The 26,679-nt window shown below is 44.3% G+C and overlaps 1 protein-coding gene across 3 annotated transcripts in view; it reads left to right on the forward strand.

Moving 5' to 3' along the window:
• LOC139758997 (DDB1- and CUL4-associated factor 10 homolog) overlaps positions 1 to 26,679 on the forward strand; it is a 45,459-nt gene that overhangs the window by 11,182 nt on the left and 7,598 nt on the right. For 2 of the 3 annotated variants that reach the window (XM_071680880.1, XM_071680878.1), the window contains exons 2-5: positions 2,630 to 2,743; positions 10,491 to 10,688; positions 17,205 to 17,376; positions 24,449 to 24,658. In XM_071680880.1, coding sequence (XP_071536981.1) covers positions 2,630 to 2,743; positions 10,491 to 10,688; positions 17,205 to 17,376; positions 24,449 to 24,658 — 694 coding nt within the window. The remainder of the gene's footprint in view (positions 1 to 2,629; positions 2,744 to 10,490; positions 10,689 to 17,204; positions 17,377 to 24,448; positions 24,659 to 26,679) is intronic. The other variant, XM_071680881.1, reaches the window with a different exon arrangement.

Genomic DNA, 26,679 nt, shown 5'->3' on the forward strand with positions numbered 1-26,679 from the left:
CAGTTCACTCTATTCCTTGCATGCTTTTCACCTTCCTGTATGTTCAGGCCCTGATTGCCCAAAATCTTTTTCACTCCATCCTTCCACCTCCAGTTTGGTCTCCTGCTTCTCCTCGTTCCCTCCACCTCTGACATATATATCCTCTTTGTCAGTCTTTCCTCACTCATTCTCTCCATGTGACCAAACCATTTCAGTACACCCTCTTCTGCTCTCTCAACCACACACTTTTTATTACCACATATCTCTCATACCCTTTCATTACTTACTTGATTAAACCACCTCACACCACATATTGTCCTCAAACATCTCATTTCCAACAAATCCACCCTCCTCTGCACTACCCTATCTATAGCCCGTGCCTCACAACCATATAACATTTTTGGAACCACTATTCCTTCAACCATACCCTTTTTTGCTTTCTGAGATAATGTTCTTGCCTTCCACACATTCTTCAACACTCCCAGAACTTTTGCCCCTTCCTCCACCCTGTGACTGGCTTCCACTTCCATGGTTCCATCCGCTGCCAAATTCACTCCCAGATATCCAAAACACTTCACTTCCTCTAGTTTTTCTCCATTCAAACTTACCTCCCAGTTGACTTGTCCCTCAACCCTACTGTACCTGATAACCTTGCTCTTATTCACATTTACTCTCAGCTTTCTTCTTTTACACACTTTACCAAACTCAGTCACCAGCTTCTGCAGTTTCTCACCTGAATCAGCCACCAGCACTGCATCATCAGCAAACAACAACTGACTCACTTCCCAAGCCCTCTCATCCACAACAGACTGCATACTTGCCCTCTCTCCTAAACTCCTGCATTCACCTCCCTAACAACCCCATCCATAAACAAATTAGACAACCATGGAGACATCACGCACCCCTGCCACAAATCGACATTCACTGAGACCCAATCACTCTCCTTTCTTCCTAGTCATACACATGCCTTACATCCTCGATAAAAACTTTTCACTGCTTTTAGCAACTTGCCTCCCACACCATATACTCTTAATACCTTCCACAGAGCATCTCTATCTCCTCTATCATATGCTTTCTCCAGATCCATAAATGCTACATACAAATGCATTTGTTTTTCTAAGTATTTCTCACATACATTCCTCAAAGCAAACACCTGATAAACACATCCTCTACCACTTCTGAAACCACACTGGTCTTTCCCAATCTGATGCACTGTACATGCCTTCACCCACGTAATTTCCTGGGAATACTCAACAAACTGAAACCTCTGTAATTTGAACACTCACCTTTATCCCCTTTTCCTATGTACAATGGCATTATACATGCATTCTACCAATCCTCAGGCACTTCACCATGAAGTACCTATATATTATCCCTGGGGATAGAGGAGAAAGAATACTTCCCACGTATTCCTTGCGAGTCGTAGAAGGCGACTAAAAGGGGAGGGAGGGGGGGCTGGAAATCCTCCCCTCCCATTTTTAATTTTCCAAAAGAAGGAATGGAGAAGGGTGCCAAGTGAGGATATTTCCTCTTAGGCTCAGTTCTCTGTTCTTGACGCTACCTCACTAATGCATTAAATGGCGAATATGTATGAAAAAAAATTATATATGTGTGTATGTGCGTATATGTATATACTGTATATGTGTATGTGAGCAGATGTAGCCTTTCTTTCTCTGTTTGGTGCTACCTCACTAACACAGGAAACAGCAGTCAAGTATGAAAAAATATCAAGAGACAGGTTATATATGGAAGATGTGGAGTGAAAAATTATAAAAAAGGAAAGTCATATAATCCTTTTAATGGTTTGTATAGACATTTAAGGTCTGACTCATCTTATGGTGATATAATGTTTATAAACATCTTACAGGTTATATTTTTCATGAAAGGGCTTTTCTTTAAACCATTTCATGAAACCTTAACTTGTCATGAAATCGATTAGGCCAGGTTATAATGACTGAGACCCTTTAAGCTTGTAAGCCCTCATCTTTGGTGGGGTATATTTGTTAAGGTTTTAGTGGATGTGTCTCGAAAGCTGGAAATTGGGCTTCATTTACATTGTTTCAGGATCTAATGGCATGCAATGGCCATATCAGAATATATGGAATAGCATTTCTTTCCAGTGTATTATGCCAGTTATTCTACATTGTTTTTGGTAACTGAAGTAAAGAAAAAATGTGATAGTTTCACTAGAACTATTTAGCATCTTAGTCATGGCTTCTGTATGATTTGTTCATGTTTTTGTTTAGAGAGTGTGAAAGGTATTCTTCCTTAAAGTTTATTCCTTGCCTTTTGAAAGTAACTTCTATACTATGTTGTGACAGTATATAATAGGGTCCACTTCTTTTTATTTCTTTGTTCAGATTAGTTTTTGTGTTCATTTTACTCACCTTGGTAAAGTATGGTATGATAGGCCATTAAAGATACAATGCCTTAATCAGTCAGTTATTTCCTACGTGCCCATTTTTTTATGCCGCCACTGATTTCTTGGAGGTCATCATTTTTATCGTTATAGTTTACTGTGACAGTGATATTTTGTTTACTTTGTAAAGATAAGATTTTTTTCATCTGTGGAAAGAATAATGTTATTGGATTTTTGTAATTGCTTATGTATATGTGTATACTTATATGTATTTTTTCTTTTTTATTGCAGGAGCCATTTGGTAGCTGCATGTGAACAGTGTGCTGTCATGGTGTTTGATCCCCTCTCAAGACGACAGATTCACCACATACCACATGCTCACGATAATTGTGTCAATTGTATCAAGTAAGTGTATTTCACATAGTTTTTAACACATTTAGGCTTAGAGCTTTATATAGTAGAAATATTTCTTATGAGAGAGGAAGCAATACATTTAATGAATTGGCATGTGTTAGTTGTCGGGGCTGTGTAATTGGTATTTAATGTTATTTATAGACAGGAGCAAGAATGTGTAAGAATGGACTCTTAAAGCAGGAAGGTATATGGACACACTGATATACGTGATGGAAAAGAGATGGGAGTGATTACATTGTTTTGGAGGAGGTATTTGAAAGATAAAAAGTATTCTTTCTGACATGGTAAGTCTAAGGAAAAACTAAGGTTATGATTAGGTTGAAGTGTTTGGGAGTGATCACCAGCAAGGATGATAACTTGTTTGTAATTACCTGTTTGTACTGTACTGCAGGAGTGTCTTACTCTTGTGGTGCTCCATCTCTTGAACACTCTCCAATATCATACGACCACTTGAATTTATGTATGCTGTCTGTAGTAACCATGTCTTTTGCCAGTCTGTTTCATTCATCTATGTATCTGTCTGTATCTCTGACGCCTGTTACAACTGGAACTCCCTCAAGGTGGTGGCCATGGCAATAGAGTCTCCATAGGTAGTGGGCTTTAGTGCCTCACCCTTAACATGCCACTGGCAGAGGGCAACTTTAGCACAGTGTTTGCAGAGGCTTCTACCTAATGTTCCTACTGACTTCTTCTATTCATAGATTCCCAATTAGTGATTGGAACGTGCAGGAAGGTCTAACTACTTTCTAATTTCTGTGCTTCTCTTTTGGAGTTAAAAAAGTACTCAAAAGGGGTGTTTGTCGGTAAGCGACCTACTCTACATGTTGATAGTGAAAGAAGTGTTTAATTGAAGTAAGACCGTATGGACACAATAAGAGGAAGATCCAGATCAGACTGCTGATAGCATAGGTAGAAGTAAGTTGAGAGGTGGCAGTAAGATGATGGTTCGAACATACCTTACCGAACCGAAACACAGTGACCTCCCAGCACCGCTCAACCTTCCAGTATGGCCTGTCAGACGGTAGCAATGGGCAACCCACCAAGGCGTCCACCGCCCGCCCGACAACCCATCCTCAGGAACTGGTACCTGCCTGGGAGCCACGGGAAAAAAGCCTAGTCCCGCACACCCTAAGCCAACAAGGGGGAGATGACCTTTAACCTGCCCGACGGCCGACACCAGATGGACAAGGCAGGCCCGATTATTACCCTGTGCTCTTGGATCACATTTGGTAGAGGGAATGCGTCCAGGTTAGGGCTTTGACACTGCACACCTCTAGGTCCCGGTGTGTCAGCCCTAACCCAATGAGAGCACTCGCGTTTTCTTGGCACCATGCACCTCGCCAGTTGACCGTGGCAGATGTTAAGTGCACAGTGCCTTTACCGGTTAGGTCCCGTACGCCATGTAGGACTTCCGGGGTGCCATAGTAGCTGCACTTATGCTGGTGTGCAGCTGAAAGCGCGTGGTGGACTCCAGAAACCTGGGTATCAATTACCCAGGCCTCTGTACCTTTGGAAGCCACGATGTCCGGCTTCCTAAAGGACCCCGCAATAGGAATGCGAGGCTCGCAGACCACCTGGTAACCCCTCTGCCTCAGCTGTCCGGCCAAATAGGCATTAATGTTGTCATGCCTTCTGGCTCGACCCCCATGGGTACGAGGACACATCTGTGCGATGTGTCCAAGTGTCCCAGGTTTATGGCAGGTGTCACAGAGGCCATTGATCTTGGGCCGGCCTCTGGACGCCCTGGCTGGGGTCGGTAGCGCTCCAATCCTGACTTGGACAGCCTTCATGTAGTCAGAACCGGACAAATTGGTTCCCGCTAGTGACCCATCTGCTAACCTGAGGTACGGCAGCAGATGGAGCGAGAGCCGCTCCATCAACAGTGCTGACTAGATTGGACCTCCATGCGTGCAGGCGTTCGGTCTTATTACCCGCCTGCCGACCAGCAATGCATGCGGGTCCGGCCCAGCGCTGCAGGTTGCTCAACACTGCAGGCTCCTGGACTGCTGCATGAATCACCGGGTCAGTCGAGGTGAGTCATTTCTCGAACCGCGCTTGTTTATTCAGACGGACGGTCGAGACAAAGTCCGGTATACCCAGCCCACCATCTCCAGCTGCCAAGTGGAAGTAAGCACAGGGCACGTCATGGGCTAGGCGTAGCCAGTGGCAAACCGCCACTTGCACCTGCCTGTCCATGCGTGCTAGTTGTGTCTTATACACTTCATCCAGCACCAGTCGATGCATGAGCTTAGGCACCAAGTGTCCCATGAGCATCGCAATCCTTTGCTGAGGTTTTAGAGGGGCTCTGGTGATGTTAAGGAGCCCCTCTTCTAGTAGGGCACCATAGGATTTTCGCTGCCCCTTAGCTCCGACTAGGACGCCTAGGTACTTATATTCGTCCTCAGCGTTCATGGAACCGACAGCACTGCCTAAGACTTGGAACGTCCTCTGTTCGTTGACGTACCAAGTATTACGTTTGCCATAGACCTCCATGCTGAGGGTATGACACTTTCCCGGATTAACGTGAAGTCCCCCCCCCCTCCCTGCAAGGGTCTCAGCCATCACATTCAGTGCCTTCTGGAGGCCAGTAGGCGTCTGCGCCACCAGAACCAAATCATCGGCAAACGCCAATGCTGATATTCTTTGGTCACCTAATCTTACCCCTACGCCAGTCTCTTTTACCCTTGTGATTCCCTCGTCAATCACAAGGTTAAGAAGGATAGGCGAAAAGGGTCACCCTGTTTGACCCCACGAGTCATATTCTCCTTTCCCAACATCTCGTCGCTTCCTTCAATATGGGTGAAGGCTCGGTCATACGACGACATGATATATGCCCTGACAGGGGCTGGGATGCCCTTCCGCGACATGGCCCGCTCGATAGTGCTATGATTAACACTATCGAATGCTTTGGCCATGTCGAGGAATGCCAGGTGCACACCGTGGGCGTGTGCCCGCGCACGACCAACGATCGCATCCAAGATCGTGAGGTTCTCAAGGCATCCGTCTATAGGGACGAATGCCTTTTGAGTATCATCGATCCGGATGAGGCTCGAGATGCGGCTGCTTAATATCTTATATAGCAGACGGACTATGGCACAAGAGATGGTAATTGGCCTATAGTCCTTGGGTTCAGTCGGATTAGGTACCTTTGGTATTAGCACTGTGCGATTGGCCTTCAGTGGTTCTGGTAGGGTGGACGTAGCCATCCACAGGTTAAACATTTTGGCAAGAATCCTTGGGGGGATGGACTTCAGTAATCTCGTCGACATCCCGTCAGGTCCAGGGGCAGATGTCCGAGTGGCTTTGAGGTGGTGTGCTACCTCACCTACGGTGACAACCTCTGCTAGTTGTCCACACTCCGGGTCATAATCGGTTATGGCACGTGTGTCCGGCTCAGACGGCCGAGAGAAGGGAGCTCCCCAAAAGGGATTGAGGCGGTCCGGCCCAACCGAGGTTGGCGGTACCTCCCAGTCAACTTTCAAGACCAATCCAGTGGCTAAAGACCTAGTTTAGCGATAGAGCCTATGTACCTTCCGGTATTGTTCTCTTCTAAGCCGGTTTCCACGCAAAGGAACCTCCTCCGCTTGGCGTACGTGGCCAGAATTCTCTCGCTGTCTCAAACTATCTCCACCACGATTTGGACGGTCGTCGGGTGAGCGACAGGAGCTTACCACATGGGTGGCGTGCTCTGCGGCTCCCCTGATAGCGGCAAGGCTGCCACCCTGACGCAAATGGTCGAGGGCTCCATTTAGGATGTCTTCACCCACAATGGACTTGTGGGGCCCGCTCCCAAAGTGTCGACATATGCGACAGTCTCTGCCACAAAGGAAGCAATTGTCTGGGGTTGTTGGGGAACCCGCGGGACAACGGGGACAGTTAGAACCGTGGGAGGGATGATCGTCTCACCACTGGAATCTGCTCCCATGGACATCCCTGTACTTGGGGCATCTTCTGAAATGCTGCCCTGCGGTGTGCTTTGCCTTGTGGGTGGGACACGCCTCGCAGTCGGCACCCCATCTGTCACCTTGCCTTCTTCGTCTTCATGTAGTGGATTAATGTTTGAGATCAGTTCCTGAACCCTGGTCTTATACGATGCTTTGTGTCGTAGACCTTTGATCACTTCGACCATCCTAGAAGGAACAATCTCCCGCAACTGCTGGTTCAAGCCCTCTCCGGCAACTAAAGAGGGACCAGCTGCCATCCCAGCCTCAGCCCTGGCGAGAAGCTCCACCTCCTCGTCAGACCATCGAGCCTTAGACACGACATGCCTGGTCGCCAGCTCCTGGTGAAAGGAGCTAGCATGTGCCTGCCTTTCATGGACCCTACGGCCCCAAAAGCTGGCAAAGGTCTTCCCACAATGTGGGCAAGTGGGTGAACGGTCTTCGTCCTGTTCCCCCGTGACTGTAGCTGGTACCCGACATACCAACAGAGGCTGGCACGCTATTCACTGAGGAATGGGTTATGCGTGATGGGTACCACGAAGCGAAAACCCGTGACAAGGGTGGACGCTCCGGCTCTAGTCGTACAGTACTACCGCCCGGAGGAAGTAGAGGACTGCAGTCAGTTGTTGGACACTGCCGCTGTGCTTCAGTCCTGGGATTGCCCTTTGGTAGTTGCCCTACTGTACCAGTAAGCTTAGCTGGACAACTTCTGACTCTCAGCTGTTGGTTGGAATATACTGGAAATCCAATCAACGAAGCTAGGGCTTAAAGTGTGCAATCACTTGAATTACTTGGCTGTGAGGCGTTATAAGAGCAAGTGACAATCCGTTGCAACTCTAAGAGAGTTGCAACGTGTCTTCCTAATGCTCCTGCCTACTACTTCTACCTAATGCTCCTGCCAAATTGTTTCTACCTACTACTGTTATTTACTGCTCCTATCATTTTGCCACAAGGCAGGGCTGGTGCATCATGCTCACCACTGGAAAATCTAGAGTTACAGAGAATGAGCCATGTGAGTTAAGTGTTGTCAAGTGTTATGTGTAACTAGGAGAGATTGTATGTTTGTGGACAGAAAGTCAGTAGTCCACCTGTGAGTGAGGCAGAAAGGAAAGACAGCTATCTGGGTTAGAGGAGTGCAACTTGACAACTGAAGTGCTGGCTCACTATGCAACTGTCACTAACCCTCCTGATAGCTAGGTGGGTAGTACTGGTAACATACCTCCCTGGGTGTTGGCTGCTTAGCTTCTACTACCTACTCATTCATCCACCACTCTTGTACCATAAGAGTATTTCTTTACATACTCATAAGAGTATTTCTTCACAGTTTCTTACTCAATTTCATGTTACGTCTTCTGGTTCCTGTATCCCTATATCTCAGCAAGTACTGTCCACTGTCCACTTTGTCAGCCTCACTTAAAGGTTGTGATGAGGTCACCCTATACTTTTCTTTCTTTTCTCTAAGGTGGGTAGATTTAAAGCTTTAAGCCTTTCCCTGTAGCTTAACTTTCTTGAGTCTGGGTACCATCTTTGTTGCCCTCCTCTGAATCTTCTTAGTGAATTCTTTGTGCTATTTTAGGTGCGATGACCAAATGTGAGAAGCATGTTCTAGTTTTGGTCTTATGTTGGATATGAATAGCTTGCTAAATATTTCTTTTTCCGTATGCTTGAAAGCTGTTCTGGTATTTGCCAACGGGCAGTTTGTCTCCTTGACTGTTCTCTTTATATGGAACTTTGGCGACGGGTTAGGGACAATGTCTACTCCCGAGTTTCTCTAGCACATAGAATTGTGAAGCTTACTTCCTGAGGTGATAATCATATTGAGGCCATCTTTCACTTTCTCTCATCCTTATTGCTTTACATTTGCTACGGCTGAATTTTAGATTTCATCAACCAAATTAAAGACCAATTTTGGAGTCTGTTTAGATCCCATTGTAACCTCATGCAATCCTCATCACTTTTCATCTCTCTCATGATTCCCTCATGTTTTTAACTTGCAGTGTTATGAAGGAGGTTACAATTTTGGATAATTACTTGTAAGACATTGTAGTTGTGATTTGAAAAAACATGATAAATTGCATGTATGACTATGACTGTAGTTGTAATAGATTTGTGAAAAAATCCTTGAATTAACTTAGTTTTTACCAAGGGAATAGTTGACATAGCAAAGGCTGATTCCAGCAAGAAAAGACATATTTTCATTGAATAATTCAGGCTACTGATATATTGCAATTTGTAGAAATTTAAAAGTTGTTTTTTGGAGTGTTATCCTCATTACTGTATTGACTGGAATTTTGGAAACCTGGTTTGTGATCGTAAAATTCAAACATGGTTAACATGGAGATGTGATTTATTGCTGCATTATTCATTGTAGTATTAAGACAAAACATTATATTTGATTGACAGTTTGATTATCAATACTAATCTAAATTTGAAAATCTGATGAAAACAAGTATCTACTTTGTGTTATATTGATTTGATTTCATATGGTATTTAATGTTCATGTGACTGGAGGTGAATATTTCATTTAACCATCTGCAGTGAAATGGTTATATGTGCTAAAATGTAATTATGATTAGGTAAATGTTAGAACATAATTATGACTAGATTATTCAAGTATTTTAAAAGCATTTGTGAAACTTTTGATTAAGGGTTTGTGTGTTTATTTTTTTTTATCTGAATTTTATTTCCAAGGAGTCAGTCTTTAGAAATTTTGTCAGCTATTTTGTCATTCCTTCAAGTGTTTAAAATGAAAAGGAAGATTGCTAATAGCATAAAGGCACTTTTCACCACTGTGATTCCATGTTTTAAGCAAATGTTACTATGTAGATCAAGGAATTACCAGTTTTCCAAAAAAACAAAAACAAGATACTACGTCAGACAAATCAAGACATGATTATCATGCCCTATGGGGAAAAGTAGGGCAGATCATGCTTTTTTTAGAATTATAATATGCTATGATGTGAATACTCAACTGTTACTGTTAGATTAATGCATTAAAGTTCATGCTTAATATAAGATACATGGAGTCTTTGTAACTTATTGCTGTTTATGGTAGCATGCACCAAGTGCATTGTTTAAAACCCCCACAAGGAACTTTCTTTCAGCCAGTATGCCTGTCACATCTAACATTCCTCCTCTAACTTGAAATGTCGTCACGTAAAATGCAGGGGAGTAGTTATGATGGATACAGCTTCATAGTTCAGCAACAGAAAACATCCTAAGAGAAAACATGGTCATGTGTATATTTCACACTGGCTTTTTAGATATATAGTGTGAAATAGTTTTGTTGTTGTGCATATCGGGTCTAAATCTTAGCCTTGCCATTTTGGTTGTGGCATGTGGTGTGGTCATCTCAACCTGTCTAATTAGAACGCTACCCATGAGTTATTAGAGTTAATGTCAGGTCGGTAGCTTGACATACAACCTTCGTAGAAGCACAGTGGTATCACAGGAACATTTTAGTTTACCATGTCATCCTGGTTGTATTTACTGTGGTGTGGCAGACATTAGTAATTTGTGTCTAGTGGCCATTTTTTTTTATGGTACTTGATTTTTTCTCTCGTTAGTGTTGGAATTTGACTTCAGATATCAACTGAAAGTTTGCTGTAGCTTTAGTTTTCTTTTTTAACATAGATTGACTCATTTTTAGTCATCTGCATGCTGTCTAGTTGATTCAGATCAAACGTTTATAATGTATATACTTAATCATTGTCTCTCTTCACCTTACCTATGGTCTGTGCACTTACAACTGTCATTTAGTAAAACAAATGTATTAAAGTGAATTATGTCTGTCTCAGGTTCCTAGATTCTCGTGTGTTTGCCTCATGCAGCGATGATCACACAGTTGCATTGTGGGATGTTCGCAACCTTAAGAGACGCATTCGTCTCCTTAAGGGTCACAGTAACTGGGTCAAGAACATCGAGTACTCTGCAGCTGATGGGATCCTGGTGACATCAGGCTTTGATGGCAAAATCCTTGGATGGGATATTAATGGGTAAGTGTTGATATCATGAAATTGCAGAGTTGATGAACATTGCAGTTGAACATCACTTGACAGAGTTTAATAAGAGGTAGAAGAGAAGCAAGGTGATGAGAGTGAAGGTATTTTTTTGATTGTATAATTCCAGGCCCACTTTTTTAGGGCTGCTGCAGCTTTAAGGTTGTACTAGAATCATTAGTTAGGAAATCATGGACTCCTTTTCAGTGAGAAGTTCGTTGATGATATAGTTCTCCCTTTTGTGCATTGATATTAATACAACATCTTTGAAGGTGTAGCATAATGTTAAAGGATTTTGTTGACATGGACAAGCAGATCAGGTGGTTGTAAATGTTGGCATATGATTCCAAGGCAGAGATTATCTACCAGCATTTAATGTGATTCCTAGTATGAATGTATGATTTGCATAGAATATTTTAGGGCAATATGTGGTGTTTGATGGTTTGGTTGAGTAAGTAATGAAAGGGTAAGAGAGATGTGTGGAAATAAAAAGAGTGCAGTTGAGAGAGCAGAAGAGGGTGTGTTGAAATGGTTTGGGCATACGGAGAGAATGAGTGAAGAAAGATTGACAAAGATGATATGTGTCAGAGGTGAAGGGAACAAGGAAAAGCTGGAGACCAAATTGGAAGTGAAAGGATGGAGTGAAAAAGATTTTGAGTGATCGGGGCCTGAGCATACTGGAGTGGAGTGAATTGGAACTGTGTGGTATACCGGGGTCGACGTGCTCTCAGTGGACTGAACCAAGGCATGTGAAAAATCTGGGGTAAACCGTGGAAAGGTCTGTGGGGCCTAGATGATGGTAGGGAGCTGTGGTTTCGGTGCATTACACATGACGGCTACAGACTGAGTGTGAACAATTGCGGCCTTTTTTTTTCTGTTTTCGTGGCGCTACCTCGCTGAAGTGGGGGTAGTGATGCTGTTTCCTATGGGGCAGGGTTGTGCTGGGAATTGATTCAAGGCAAGCAAGTATGAATATGTACATGTGTATATATATGTATGTATATGTTGATATGTATGTGTATGTATATTTACATGTATGGGCATTTATGTATATATCTGTGTGTATATTAGCAGCTTTGATGCACGAGACTGGGTTATAGTGATGGGTGATTTGAATGCAAAGGTGAGTAATGTGGCAGTTGAGGGTATAATTAGTGTAAATGGGGTGTTCAGGGTTGTAAATGGAAATGGTGAAGAGCATGTGAATTTGTGTGCTGAAAAAGGACTGGTGATTGGGAATACCTTGTTAAAATGAGATATACTTAAGTATATGTATGTGAGTAGAAGAGATGGCCAGAGGGCATTATTGGATTACATGTTAATTGATAGGTGTGTAAAAGAGAGACTTTTGGATGTTAATGCGCTGAGAGAGGCAGCTGGAGGGATGTCTGATCTCTATCTTGTGGAGGCGAAGATGAAGATTTGTAAAGGTTTTCAGAAAAGAAGAGAGAATGTTGGGGAGAAGAGAGTGGTGAGAGTAAGTGAGCTTGGAAAGGAGACTTGTGTGAGGAAATACCAGGAGAGATTAAGTGCAGAATGGCAAAAGGTGAGAGCAAATGACATAAGGGGATTGGGAGAAATAGGATATATTTAGGGAAGCAGTGATGGTTTGTGCAAAAGATGCATGTGGAATGAGAAAGGTGGGAGGTGGGCAGATTAGAAAGGGTAGTGAATGGTGGGATGAAAAAGCAAGATTGTTAGTGAGAGAAGAGAGAGGAGTTTGGACAATTTTTGCAGGGAAGTAGTGTAAATGACCGGGAGATGTATAAAAGAAAGCAGCAGGGGGTTAAGAGAAAGCTGCAAGAGGTGAAAAAGAGGGCAAATAAGAGTTAGGGTGAGAGAGTATCATTAGATTTTAGGGATAACAAAAGATGTTTTGGAAGGAGGTAAATAAAGTATGTAAGACAAAAGAACTGAAGTGCAGCGGCAGTGTCCACCAACTGACTGCAGTCCTCCACGTCCTTTGGGCGGTAGTACTGTGCGACTAAAGCCGGAGCGTCCACCCTTGTCACGGGTTTTTGCTTCGTGGTACCCGTCACGCATAACCCATTCCTCAGTGAATAGCGTGCCAGCCTCTGTTGATATGTCGGGTACCAGCTACAGTCACGTGGGAGCGGACGACGACCGTTCACCCACTTGCCCACATTGTGGGAGGACCTTTGCCAGCTTTCGGGGCCGTAGGGTCCATGAAAGGCAGGCACATGCTAGCTCCTTTCACCGGGAGCTAGCGACCAGGCATGTCGTGTCTAAGGCTCGATGGTCTGACAAGGAGGTGGAGCTTCTCACCAGGGCTGAGGCCGAGATGGCAGCTGGTCCCTCTTTAGTTGCCGGACAGGGCTTGAACCAGCAGTTGCGGGAGATTGTTCCTTCTAGGATGGTTGAAGCGATCAGAGGTCTCCGACGCAAGGCGTCGTATAAGACCAGGGTTCAGGAACTGATCTCAAATATTAATCCACTACACGAAGACGACGAAGGCGAGGTGATGGATGGGGAGCCGACTGCGAGGCGTGTCCCACCCACAAGGCAAAGCACACCGCGGGGCAGCATTTTGGAAGATGCTCCGCGTACAGGGATGTCCGTGGGAGCGGATTCCAGTGGTGAGACGATCATCCCTCCCACGGTTTTAACTGTCCCCGTTGTTCTGCGGATTCCCAACAACCCCAGACAATTGCTTCCTTTGTGGCGGAGACTGTCGCGTATGTTGACTCTTTAGGACCTGGCCCCACAAGTCCATCGTGGGGCGAGGACATCCTAAATGGAGCCCTGGACCATTTGCGTTGGGGTGACAGCCTTGCCGCTATCAGGGGAGCCGCAGAGCATGCCACTCATGTGGTAAGCTCCTGTCGCTCACCCGACGACCGTCCCAATCGTGGTGGAGATAGTTTGAGACCGAGAGAATTCTGGCCGTGTACGCCAAGCAGAGGAGGTTCCTTTGCGTGGAAACCGGCTTAGAAGAGAACAATACCAGAATGTACAGAGGCTCTCGTGAAAATAGGTCTTTGGCCGCTGAACTGGTCTTGAAAGGCGACTGGGAGGTACCGCCAACCTCGGTTGGGCCGGACCGCCTCAATCCCTTTTGGGGAGCTCTCTTCTCTCGGCCGTCTGAGCTGGACACACGTGCAATAACCGATTTTGACCCGGAGTGTGGACAACTAGCAGAGGTTGTCACCGTAGGCGAGGTTGCACACCACCTCAAAGCCACTCAGACATCTGCCCCTGGATCTGATGGGATTTCAACGAGATTACTGAAGTCCATCCCCCCAAGGATTCTTGCCAAAACATTTAACCTGTGGATGGCTACGTCCACCCTACCAGAACCACTGAAGGCCAACCGCACAGTGCTAATACCAAAGGTACCTAATCCGACTGAATCCAAGGACTATAGGCCAATCGCTATCTCTTGTGCCATAGTCCGTCTGCTTCATAAGATCTTAAGCAGCCGCATCTCGAGCCTCATCCAGATTGATGATGCACAAAAGGCATTCATCCCTATAGACGGATGCCTTGAGAACCTCACGATCTTGGATGCGATCGTCGGTCGTCCGTGGGCACACGCCCACGGTGTGCACCTGGCATTCCTTGACATGGCCAAAGCATTCGATAGTGTTAATCATAGCACTATCGAGCGGGCCATGTCGCGGAAGGGCATCCCAGCCCCCGTCAGGGCATATATCATGTCGTCATATGACTGAGCCTTCACCCATATTGAAGGAAGCGACGAGATGGCAGACAAGGTGAACATGACTCGTGGGGTCAAACAGGGTGACACCCTATCGCCTATCCTTTTTAACCTTGTGATTGACGAGGGAATCACAAGGGTAAAAGAGACTGGCGTGGGGGTAAGATTAGGTGACCAACGAATATCAGCATTGGCGTTTGCCGATGATTTGGTTCTGGTGGCACAGATGCCCACTGGCCTCCAGAAGGCAATAGATGTAATGGCTGAGACCCTTGGGGGGGGGGGACTTCACGTTAATCCGGGAAAGTGTCGTACCCTCAGCATGGAGGTCGACAGCAAACGTAAGACTTGGTACGTCAACGAACAGAGGACGTTCAAGTCTTAGGCAGCGCTGTCGGTTCCATGAATGCTGAGGACGAATACAAGTACCTAGGCGTCCTAGTCGGATCTAAGGGGCGGCGAAAATCCTACGGTGCCCTGCTAGAAGAGGGGCTCCTGAACATCACCAGAGCCCCTCTAAAACCTCAGCAAAGGATTACGATGCTCGTGGGACACTTGGTGCCTAAGCTCATGCATTGACTAGTGCTAGGTGAAGTGTATAAGACGCAGCTAGCACGCATGGACAGGCAGGTGCAAGTGGCGGTTCGCCGCTGGCTACGCCTTGCCCATGACGTGCCTTGCGCTTACTTTCACTCGGCAGCTGGAGATGGTGGGTTAGGTATACCGGACTTTGTCTCGACCGTCCGTCTGAATAAACAAGCGCAGTTCGAGAAATTACTCATCTCGACCGACCTGGTGATTCATGCGGCAGTCCGGGAGCCTGCAGTGTTGAGCAAACTGCAGCGCTAGGCCGGATCCACATGCATTGCTGGTCGGCAGGTGAGTAATAAGACCAGACGCCTGCATGCATGGAGGTCTCATCTAGTCAGTACCGTTGACGGAGTGGCTCTCGCTCCATCTGCTGCCGTGCCTCAGGTTAGCAGATGGGTCACTAGCGGGAACTGATTTCTGTCCGGTTCTGACTACGTGAAGGCTGTCCAAGTCAGGATAGGCTCACTGCCGACCCCAGCCACGGCGTCCAGAGGCCGGCCCGAGATCAATGGCCTCTGTGACACCTGTCGCAAACCTGGGACACTTGGACACATCGTACAGATGTGTCCTCGTACCCATGGGGGTCGAGTCAGAAGGCACGATAATATCAATGCCTATTTGGCCGGACGGCTGAGGCAGAGGGGGCACGTCTGCGAGCCTCGCATTCCTATTGCAGGGTCCTTTTGGAAGCCGGACATCGTGGCTTCCAAAGGTACAGAGGCCTGGGTAATTGATACCCAGGTTTCTGGAGTCCACCTCGCACTTTTAGCTGCACACCAACATAAGTGCAGCTACTACGGCACCCCAGAAGTCCTACAGGGCGTACGGGATCTAACCGGTAAAGACACCGTGCACCTAACATCTGCCACAGTCAACTGGCGAGGTGCATGGTGCCAAGAAAGTGCGAGTGCTCTCATTGGGTTAGGGCTGACACACCGGGACCTGGAGGTGTGCAGTGTCAAAGCCCTAACCTGGACGCATTCCCTCTACCGAATGTGGTCCAAGAGCACAGGGTAATAATCGGGCCTGCCTTGTCCATCTGGTGTCGGCCGCCGGGCAGGTTAAAGGTCATCTCCCCCTTGTTGGCTTAGGGTGTGCGGGACTAGGCTGTTCTCCTGTGGCTCCCGGGCAGGTACCAGTTCCTGAGGAGGGGGGGGTTGTCGGGCGGGTGGTGGATGCCTTGGCGGGGTTGCCCATTGCTCCCGTCTGACAGGCCGTACTGGAAGGTTGAGCGGTGCTGGGAGGTCATTGTGCTTCGGTTCGGTAAGGTCATATGTCGAACCATCATCTTACTGCCACCTCTCTACTTACTTCTACCTATGCTATCAGCAGTCTGATCTGAATCTTCCTCTTATTATGTCCATACGATCTTACTTCAATTCTTACACTTCTTTCACTGTCAACATGTAGAGTAGGTCACTTACCGACAAACACCCCTTATGTGTAGTCTTTTTTAACTTCAATAGAGAAGCACAAATATTAGAAAGTAGTTAGACCTTCCTGCACGTCCCAATCACTAATTGGGAATCTATGAAGAGAACATCGGTGAAGGGGGCAAATGGGGAGGCAATAACAGGTAGTGATGAAATGAGGAGATGGAGTGAATATTTTGAAGATTTGATGAATGTGTTTGATGTTAGAGTGGCAGGTATAGGGTGTTTTGGTCGGGATGGTGTGCGAAGTGAGAGGGTCAGGGAGAATGATTTAGTGAACAGAGAAGAGGTAGTGCAAACTTTGCTGAAGATGAAAGCCTGCAAGGCTTTCGTCTGTTTCCTTGCACTTCCTCACTAACGTGGGAGACAGCGACAAAGTTTAATAAATATACATGATATAATATATATATGTGTTTTTTATTATACTTAACTGCTGTCTCCTGCATTAACGAGGTAGTGCAAGGAAACAGACGAGGAATGGGCCAACCCACCTACATACACATGTATATACATAAACGCCCATGCACGCACATGTACATACATATTTCAATGTATACATATACATACACAGACATGTATACACATGTGCCTATCCATACTTGCTACCTTCATCCATTCCTGTTGCCATCCCACCACACATGAAGTAGCATCCTCCCTGGCCACATCTCATAGTTTTTATATTTTTAACTATTCCATGCTGAGCAACTGTCAGTTGTGGTTTTATTGTAGTCCTTTTGTGAGTCACTATCTTGAGTTCTGCAGCTGTTCACTCAGCGATTTTGAAATTGATTATTATATTTATCATGATAGGTACACAGAAGAAGGCTTGCTATCAACAGAACTATTCAAGATGCAAGGATTAATGAGGATGCGACTAACTCCAGACTGCAGTAAGCTGGTAATGTGTACCACGGGTGGCTATATGGTCTTGGTGCACAATCTTAGCCTAGAACATCTCTCACAAGACCTGCAGGATTTCAAGGTTGGTCTCTTCTGCACTTTATCTGATTTTGATGTTTGTGGTCTGTTTCATTTCTGAATGCTCCATTCAGAATTTTCTATATATTTCAAATAGATTGGGAAGTAGTGTGATTGTAGACAAATCTCACCAAGGTCCACTGTTGGCTATATTTATGAGTAGGATTAGCTACATTTAAGTTGAATCTACTTCCATTTTACCACCTTGGCTCTTTTAAGTTATAACGTATACTTTCAAATAACATATCACATTACTTATGCTTGTATCTCCGTAGTGATTTTATGGATTCTTTCATTATGTAGCTTCTTTGAAAAATGTAGCTTCCTATTTTTCATCTTCCTTCTCATGTTGGGACTAAGCCCTGTGAGCATCAAAGAAGGTATTTGCTCAAAGGTGGTCAAGGCACCATTTTACTCCCTAAATGGGGTTTATGCACCCTGATTTCACCTTCATCATGATATCTGGGGGGTGGCAAATGGTCTTAGACCTAAATTATATTAGAAAGTAGACTATTTTTGACAGTTTTGTATGGATTTAATCATAGGCCTTGAACGCTAAGGAAAAGAAGAGGGTAGATAGGCTGGAAATGGAGAGAATGAGGTGGAGGGAACAAGAAGCGGGAGACCAAATTGGAGGTGGAAGGATGGAGTGAAAAAGATTTTGAGCGATCGGGGCCTGAACATACAAAAGGGGAAAGGCTTGCAAGGAATAGAGTGAATTGGAATGATGTATACTGGGGTTGATGTGCTGTCAGTGGATTGAACCAGGGCATGTCAAATGTCAGGGATAAACCATGGAAAGGTCTGTGGGTACATTACACATGACAGCTAGAGACTGAGTGTGAACGAATGTGGCCTTTTTTGTCAGTTTCTGGCACTGCCTCACTGGAGGGGGGGATGCTATTTCGTGTGTGGCGGGGTGGCAACAGGAATGGATGAAGGCAGCAAGTATGGATATGTACATGTATATATATGTATATGTCTGTGTATGTATATGTATGTATACGTTATATGTGCGTGTGTGGGCGTTTATGCATATACATGTGTATGTGGGTGGGTTGGGCCGTTTCTCGTCTGTTTCCTTGCACTACCTTTCTAATGTGTGAGATTGCAGTTAAGTATAATAAGATAAAAATATTTTTTCTTTCATTCATAATACTTAATCGCCATCTCCCACGTCAGTGAGGTAGTGCAAGGAAACAGACGAGGAATGGCCCAACCCACCCTTACATATTCGCATTTCTTGTGTTAGCGAGGTAGCGCTAAGAACAGAGGACTGAACCTCAGAGGGAATATCCTTACTTGGCCCCCTTCTCTGTTCCCTCTTTTGGAAAATTGAAAATGGGAGGGGAGGATTTCCAGCTCCCCACTCCCCCCCTTTTAGTCATCTTTTGCAACTTGCAGGGAATACATGGGAAGTATTCTTTATCCCCTATCCCCAGGAATGTTAATGTGCTGAGGGGCAGCTGGAGGGATGTCTGATCACTATCTTGTGGAGGCGAAGGTAAAGATTTGTGGAGGTTTTCAAAAAAAAAAGAGAAAATGTTAGGGATAAGAGAGTGGTGAGAGTAAGCGAGCTTGGAAAGGAGACTTGTGTGAGGAAATACCAGGAAAGATTGAGTGTAGAATGGCAAAAGGTGAGAGCAGATAATGTAAGGGAAATGGGTGAGGAATGGGGTGTATTTAGGGAAGCAGTGATGGCATGTGCAAAAGATGCATGTGGTATGAGAAAGGTGGGAGGTGGGCAAATTAGAAAGAGTAGTAAGTGGTGGGATGAAGTAAAGTTGTTAGTGAAAAAAGAAAAGAGGCATTTGAACAATACTTACAAAGAAGTAGTGCAAATGACTGTGAGTTGTATAAAAGAAAGTGGCACAGGAAGGTGTAAGGCTTGAAAAAGAGTGCACATGAGAGCTGGGGTGAGAGAGTATCATTAAACTTGAGGGAGAATAAAAAGATGTCTTGGAAGGAGGTGAATGATGTTTGTAAGACAAGAAAACAAATGAGAACATCAGTGAAGGGGGGGCAAGGTGGGAAGTGATAACAGATAGCGAGGAGATGGAGTGAGTCTTTTAAAGGTTTATTGAATGTGTTTGATGATAGAGTGGCAGATGTAGGGTGTTTTGGTCAGGGTGATGCATGAAGTGAGAGGGTCAGGAAGAATGGTTTGGTTAAGAGAGAAGAGGTAGTGAAAGCTCTGTGGAAGATGAAATCCAGCTAGGTGGCGGGTTTGGATGGTATTGCAGTCGAATTTATTAAGAAAGGGGGTGACTGTGTTGTTGATTGCTTGGTAAGGATATTCAGTATATGTATGGATCATGGTGAAGTGCCTGAGGATTGACGGAATGCATGCATAGTGCCATAGTACAAAGGCAATGGGGATAAAGATGAGTGTTCAAACTACAGAGGCATAAGTTTGTTGAGTATCCCTAGGAAATTATATGGAAGGGTATCGATTGAGAGGATGAAGGCATGTACAGAGCATCAGATTGGGGAAGAGTCGTGTGGTTTCAGAAGTGATAGAGGATGTGTTGATCAGGTACTTGCTTTGAAAAATGTGAGAAATACTTAGAAAAACAGATAAATACATATATAACATTTATGGATCTGGAGAAGGCATATGATAGGGTTGATAGAGATGCTTTGTGGAAGGTCAAGCTGCTAGAAGCAGTGAAAAGTTTTTACCGAGGATGTAAGGCATGTGTACGAGTAGGAAGAGAGGAGAGTGATTGGTTCCCAGTGAAGGTCAGTCTGTGGCAGGGGTGTGTGATGTCCCCATGGTTGTTTAATTTGTTTATGGATGGGATGGCTAGGTAGGTAAATGCAAGAGTTTTTGAGAGAGGGGCAAGTAAGCAGTCTGTCAGGGATGATAGTCTCTGGGAAGTGAGTCAGTTGTTTGCCAATGTTACAGCTCTGGTGGCTGAATTGGTTGAGAAACTGCAGAAGTTGGTGACTGAATTTGGAAAAGTGTGTGAAAGGAGAAAGTTAGGAGTAAATGTGAATAAGAGCAAGGTTGTTAGGTTCAGTAGGGTTGAGGGACAAGTTAATGGGATGTAAGTTTGAATGGAGAAAAATTGGAGGAATTGAAGTGTTTTAGATATCTGGGAATGGACTTAGCAGCAAATGGAAACAGCATTGCAACACCCTGCTTCAGTGAGGTATTGCCAGGAAAACAGACAAAAATGGCCACATTTGTTCACACTCAGTCTCTAGCTGTCATGTGTTATGCACCGAAACCACAGCTCACTATCCACATCCAGGCTCCACAGACCTTTTTATGGTTTGCCCCAGACATTTCACATGCCCTGGTTCAGCCCACTAAGAGCATGTAGACCCCGGTATACCACATCATTCCAATTTACTCTATTCCTCGCAGAACTCTCACCCTCCTGTATGTTCAGGCCCCTTGCTCAGAATCTTTTTCACTCCATCCTTCCACCTCCAATTTGGTCTCCCTCTTCTCCTTGTTCCCTCCACCTCTGATATATATATCCTCCGTATGTCCAAACCATTTCAACACACCCTCTTTTGCTCTTTCAACCACACTTTTTATTTCCACACATCTCCCTTTCCCTTTCATTACTTACATGACCAAACCACCTCACACCACATATTGTCCTTAAACATTCCATTTCTAACACATCCACCCTCCTCTGTACAACACTATCTATAGCCCATGCCTCACAGTCATATAGTATTGTTGGAACTACTGTTCCTTCAAAAATACCCATTTTTGCTCTCTGAGATAACGTTGTCTCCTTCCACACATTCTTCATCGCTCCCAAAACCTTTGCCCCCTCCCCCACCTTGTGACTCACTTCTGCTTCCATGCTTCCATTTCTTGCTATATGTTTGATGCCTCTTCCCTCCTGGAACTCCCTCAAAGGGGTTGCCACCTCAGTAGAGTCTCCATAACTAGTGAACTCCAGTGCGTTTTCTTGCTTTTAGTGCCTCACCTTAACATGCCACTGGCAGAGGGCAACTCTAGTGCAGTGTTTGCAGAGGCTTCAGCCTAATGTTTGTACTGACTGTATCTTCTTACTGCTCTTGCCTGATGTTCCTACTTACTACTTCTGCCTAATGCTCCTGCCTAGATGTTCTCACATACTGCTTTTATCTATTGCTTTTACTATTTTGCCAAAAGACAGGGCTATCACATAGTGCTCTCTGCAGGAAGATCTAGTTACAAAGAATGAGCTATGTGAGTTAAATGTTGTCAGGTGTTGTGTATGACAAGGAGAGATTGCATGTTTTTGATGAAAATGCCAGTAGTCCACATTTGGGTGAGGCATTAAGAAAAGATAACTACCTGGTTCAGAAGAATGCAACTTGATAACCACTGAAGTGCTGGCTCACTACACACCTGTCGTTAACTCCTTGATACCCAGGCAGGTAGTGCTGGTAATATACTTTCCTGGTCGTTGGCTTCCTACTAGCTACTATGTGATGTGAGGCAGTTTGATTATGTATGGAGTGACAGTGTTAGAGAGAGGTGCTCTTGGCAGTCTAAATGAGACAGCTGACAGGATGTGTTGAAATGGTTTGGACATATGGAGAGAACGAGCAAAGGAAAGCTACCAAAGGGAATCTATGTGTTAGAAGGGGAGGGAGAGACCATGAAGGCTGGAGTGAAGAAGGCTTTAGGGTATAAGGGAAGAAACATTGATGATGGTAAGATAATGGATAGGGTGAACTAGACTGATGTGATATATGGTTTACAACATATAGATTTCTTCCTTTGAGTATGAAAATCATTGAGATTTTTATAAGATGTGCATAGTTCATGTAAACTAAGATTGAGCATATCCCACCCAGGGGTGTCCAGGAGGCATTAAAAAACCATTTCCAGCATTCTTGGGATTAAGATGATTAGTATTTTATATCATCTTGGAATCCAGTGCCAGTTGATACTTTAAAAGTTAATGAAACATCACAAAACTACATCTTTGCTGTTTACATCAGATCAGAAGACTTCATGCAACCTGGGAGTGATAGTGATAAGAATATCTTTTAGTTTATTGAGTTTAGCCATGAGATCTTGAAATATAAATCAATTGTGTGGGACTCACAGAAATTCCTTGAGGGATAACATGCCTGCAACATGCTATCTTTGGGCAGAACCAGGGCATATAAAGTTGTCAGTTGAAACTATGAATCAGTCTCGGGCTTGGCTGTAGATGATACATTATACATGACAGCTGTGCAGTGGATTTGTACAAATGAGGCCATTGTTTAATGTTCTTGACATTGCATTGTTTATGTGGGAGAGTGGGGTAGGTATTTGAAAAATTGTATGCTTGCTTTACTTTTAGAAAATATTAATCTTTGTAGGAAATTTTTTTTTCATACTTGTCTGCCATTTCCCATGTTAGCAAGGTAGCTAGGAACTGGTGAAGAAAGGTCACATTTGCTCACATCCATGCTCTGTCTGTCATGTGCAGGGCATCAAAACCACAGCCCCTTGTCTATACCCAGGCCCAACAGACCTTTCCATGGTTTCCCCTGGCTGTTTTACATGTCTTGGTTCAGTCCATTGACAGTATGTCACATCATTCCAATTCACTCTATTCTGTGCACATCTTTCACTCTCCTTCATGTTCAGGCCCTGGTCACTCAAAATGTTTTTCATTTCAACCTTCTATCTCCAGTCTGGTCTTTCCCTTATCCTTGTCTGCTCGACTTTTGACTCATATATCCTCTTTGTTAACCTTTCCTCACTCATTCTCTCCATATGTCCAGACCATTTCAGCACAACTTATTCAGCTCCCTCATCCACACTTCAATTACCATAACTCTCTTTTTATCCTTTTCTTGCTCACTCAGTCAAACCACCTCACACAACATATTGTCCTAAAATATTTCATTTCCAACACCTCAAACTTCCTCCACACATCCTTATCTATACCCTATGCTTTGCATCCATACACCATTGTTAGGACTACTGTACCTTTAAGCATACCCATTTTTGTCCTTACAGATAATGACCTCTTTTTCTACACATTCCTCGGGGCTCCAAAAACCCTTACCCCCTCAGCTGCCCTATGGCTTATTTCTGCTTCCATGGTACCATTTCTAATTAAAACTTGCATCCCAGCCAATCTGTTCTCTCCTTCTAAACCCAATAACCTTGCTATTTGTCTGGCTATCTATATCTCTGATGCTTGTTCCCAAGTGGAACTCCCCTAAGGTGGTGGCCATGTCAATAGAATCTCCCTGGCCATGTCAATAGAATCTCCATAACTAGTGAACTCCACTGCCCCTTCATGGCCCAAAACTTAGCCTTTAGGGCCAAACCCTTAACAGGCCACTGGTACGGGGCATCTCAAGTGCATTGTTTGCAGAGGCTTCTACCAAATGCTCCTCCTTCATATTCATACCTACTACATCTACTTAATGTTTCTTCATAATTCTCAAGCCTAAATGTTCCTACCCACTACTTCCATCTATTGCTCCTACCATTTTGCCAAAAGGTAGGGCTAACACACAGTGCTCACCACAGGAAAATCTAGAGGTACAAAGGAAGGGCTGTGTGAGTTTGGTGTTGTCAGTTGTTGTGCCTGACAAGGAGAGATTGTGTTGCTGGATAGAATGCCAGTAGTCCATATGTGGGTGAGCAGAAAGAAAACCTTGGTCAGAGGAGTACAACTTGACAACCACTGAAGTGCTGGCTCACTATGAAGCCATCACTAACCCTCCCGATACGCAAACGGGTATCCCTGTTAATATACCTCTGTGGTCATTGGCTCCCTACCAACTACTACCAACATAACCTTGCTTTTATTCACATTTATTCTCAGATTTTTCCTTTCCCTTGCTCTCCCAAACTCAGTCAGCAACTTCTGCAGTTTCATTTTCAAATTCTAAAGCTGCATTGAATATTGCAGGCAGTGAATGAATAAGCATGCCAGACACATGTATTGAATATCAAACATTGCAAAAAGAATTTCATATCTAGTATCTTTGAATTTTGGATTGTTAGGGAGGAATACTTTCTGTGTACAATACAGGCTTTAAGTGATACTAGCAAATTAATTGGTTTACTTTTGAATAAATATTTGTTAATATATATGTTGTTACAGCCCAACATGTATCGTCTTATGCAGCTGTCCAACACCCCACTTCCTCAAGCTGCCATGTTCACTCGCCTCTTCTGTGCCAAACGGAATCGAATTGAATTCATCTCTGACTTTCCTCCTTCAAATGAAGCTGAGGTTATCCATTCTCTACAAGTTCATCCTCAGGGCTGGTGTGTTCTCTCTCGTAACACATCGATGGAGGATTCCTCAGAGGTGGGTTTCATAATGTTTGTATCCATTTGTAAGCTCTCCTTTGGAATATTGATGATAAAATCTGCTGCCAAAAATTATCAGGATCAGAGTCACTGTTGTTTGATGATAAAGTTCTGCAGTGAAGGACATCATTCTCTCCCTCGCTCTTTTTCCTCTTCTTGTTCCCTGCCTTCACAAGGTAGTGTCAAGAACAGACAGCAGCCTTCAAGAAAAAGTACTACCTTGTCTTTTTCCTTGTTTCTGTTTTAAGAAAGTGGTGATATAGGAGGGGAGGATTTTGACACCCAGGTTCTCCTTTGTAGTCACCTTTTATGATGTGCAGGAGATATGAGGATAGTATTTTTTCACATCCCCAATTTTGATGCTTGAAAATCATGAGTGAAGCTCAAGCATTATGTGTGAAGACCACTGAATGCAAAAGATCTTAACTGCAGACACGATGCTATTAGTATTTTTATATTTGTAGTAATGACTCGTGCATTAGTTGGGTTGAGTGCACATTCAGTTTTATAGAATTTTCTCTACCTATATATCTTTATATTCCTGTTTTATTATTGAAGTTGTAATTGTTTCTTCCCTGGAAATGGCATGGGTATGAACAATAGTGGTCCAGAAAATATTTGGCAGTGATGGCTGTTGTCAGGTAGTGTGCAGTCATCTTAGGTTTACTGAGAACATGTACTCAACATTTGTTCCATACTCTCCATGATTGAACTTCAGGAATACAAGGTCTTAGATGCACTGATTAATATGCGACTCATGGCACTCTGCTTGATCCTCTCTAGATTGTCTTGAATATTATGTGGATTCACTAAGTCCAAGGACATGCTTAATATCAGCTGTTTGCTCACCTTTCTTATAACATTTGGTGACAGCCATCTTAAACTCGTTGATGATGCTCTTACACTTGTTAGCACCTCTGGTACCGGGAGAACATAAAAGATGCTGTGGTGGCATGATGCAGGTGGCAAAATGCATGCAATAGACAGTATACTAGAGTATAAGACCCAACCTTGATTTGGACTTCTCTCCATGACTGAAGCCTCCAGTGTAGAAAAAACAAACTGTAGCACTCTATGACTGTATCTACGCCATGTGTACGGTGCTGGCAATGCCAGACCAGTGGTGATCATGATATATCTACCTATCTGTATCTCTGATGCCTGTTCCTTCCTTAAACTCCGTTATGGGGTTGGTCATGGCAATTGTCTCCATAACTAGTGAACTCCAGTGCTGCTTTTAGCCTTTCGTGCCTCAATCTTAATAGGCCAGTGGCGGAGCGCAAATCTAGCGCAGTGTTTGCAGAGGATCCTACCTAATGTTCCTGTTTACTGCTTCTACCTAATGTTTCTACCTAGTGCTCCTACCTAGATGTTCCTACCTACTTCTATCTACTGCTCCTACCATTTTGTTAAAAGGCTAGGCTTGCACATAGCGCCTACCACCGGAAAATCTCGAAGTTATGAAGAATGGTGTGAGTTCAGTGTTGTCAGGTGTGATTTGTGACAAGGAGAGATTCTGTATTTGTGGACAGAAAGCCAGTAGTCTATGTGTGGGTGAAGCAGAAAATAAAGACAGCTACCTGGGTCAGAGGAGTGCAACTTGACAACCATGTAAATGCTGGCTTACCATGCAGCCACTAGCCCTCCTAATACCCAGGTGGGTAGTACTGGTAGTACTGGTCGTTGGCTGCCTGCCAGCTAGTACCTACTAATCATGTTATTCATTTTAAGCCCACATAGATTAAAAAAAGTGTAAACAGACCATGTGTTACTCTAAAAATGGCGTAAATCAAGAGGTCCCTATTGTAGGCTTGAGGAGGTTATAAGGCAATACAGTATTACTACATAAGCATGCATTTTGTATCATTGCCATATGCTTGATTGGGTTGTACCTTCTGTCTTGGTAGAAGCTGTTGCCATGCTCAATACTGATATGCACAGTTTTTCAAAGTGTTTAATTTTTTCTGTCTACATTACTTAATTTGTAGAACCTTCACTTCATCGTGAAGAGGTATATTG

Source organism: Panulirus ornatus, chromosome 32, assembly GCF_036320965.1.
Source record: "Panulirus ornatus isolate Po-2019 chromosome 32, ASM3632096v1, whole genome shotgun sequence".
Lineage (NCBI taxonomy): Eukaryota > Metazoa > Arthropoda > Malacostraca > Decapoda > Palinuridae > Panulirus > Panulirus ornatus.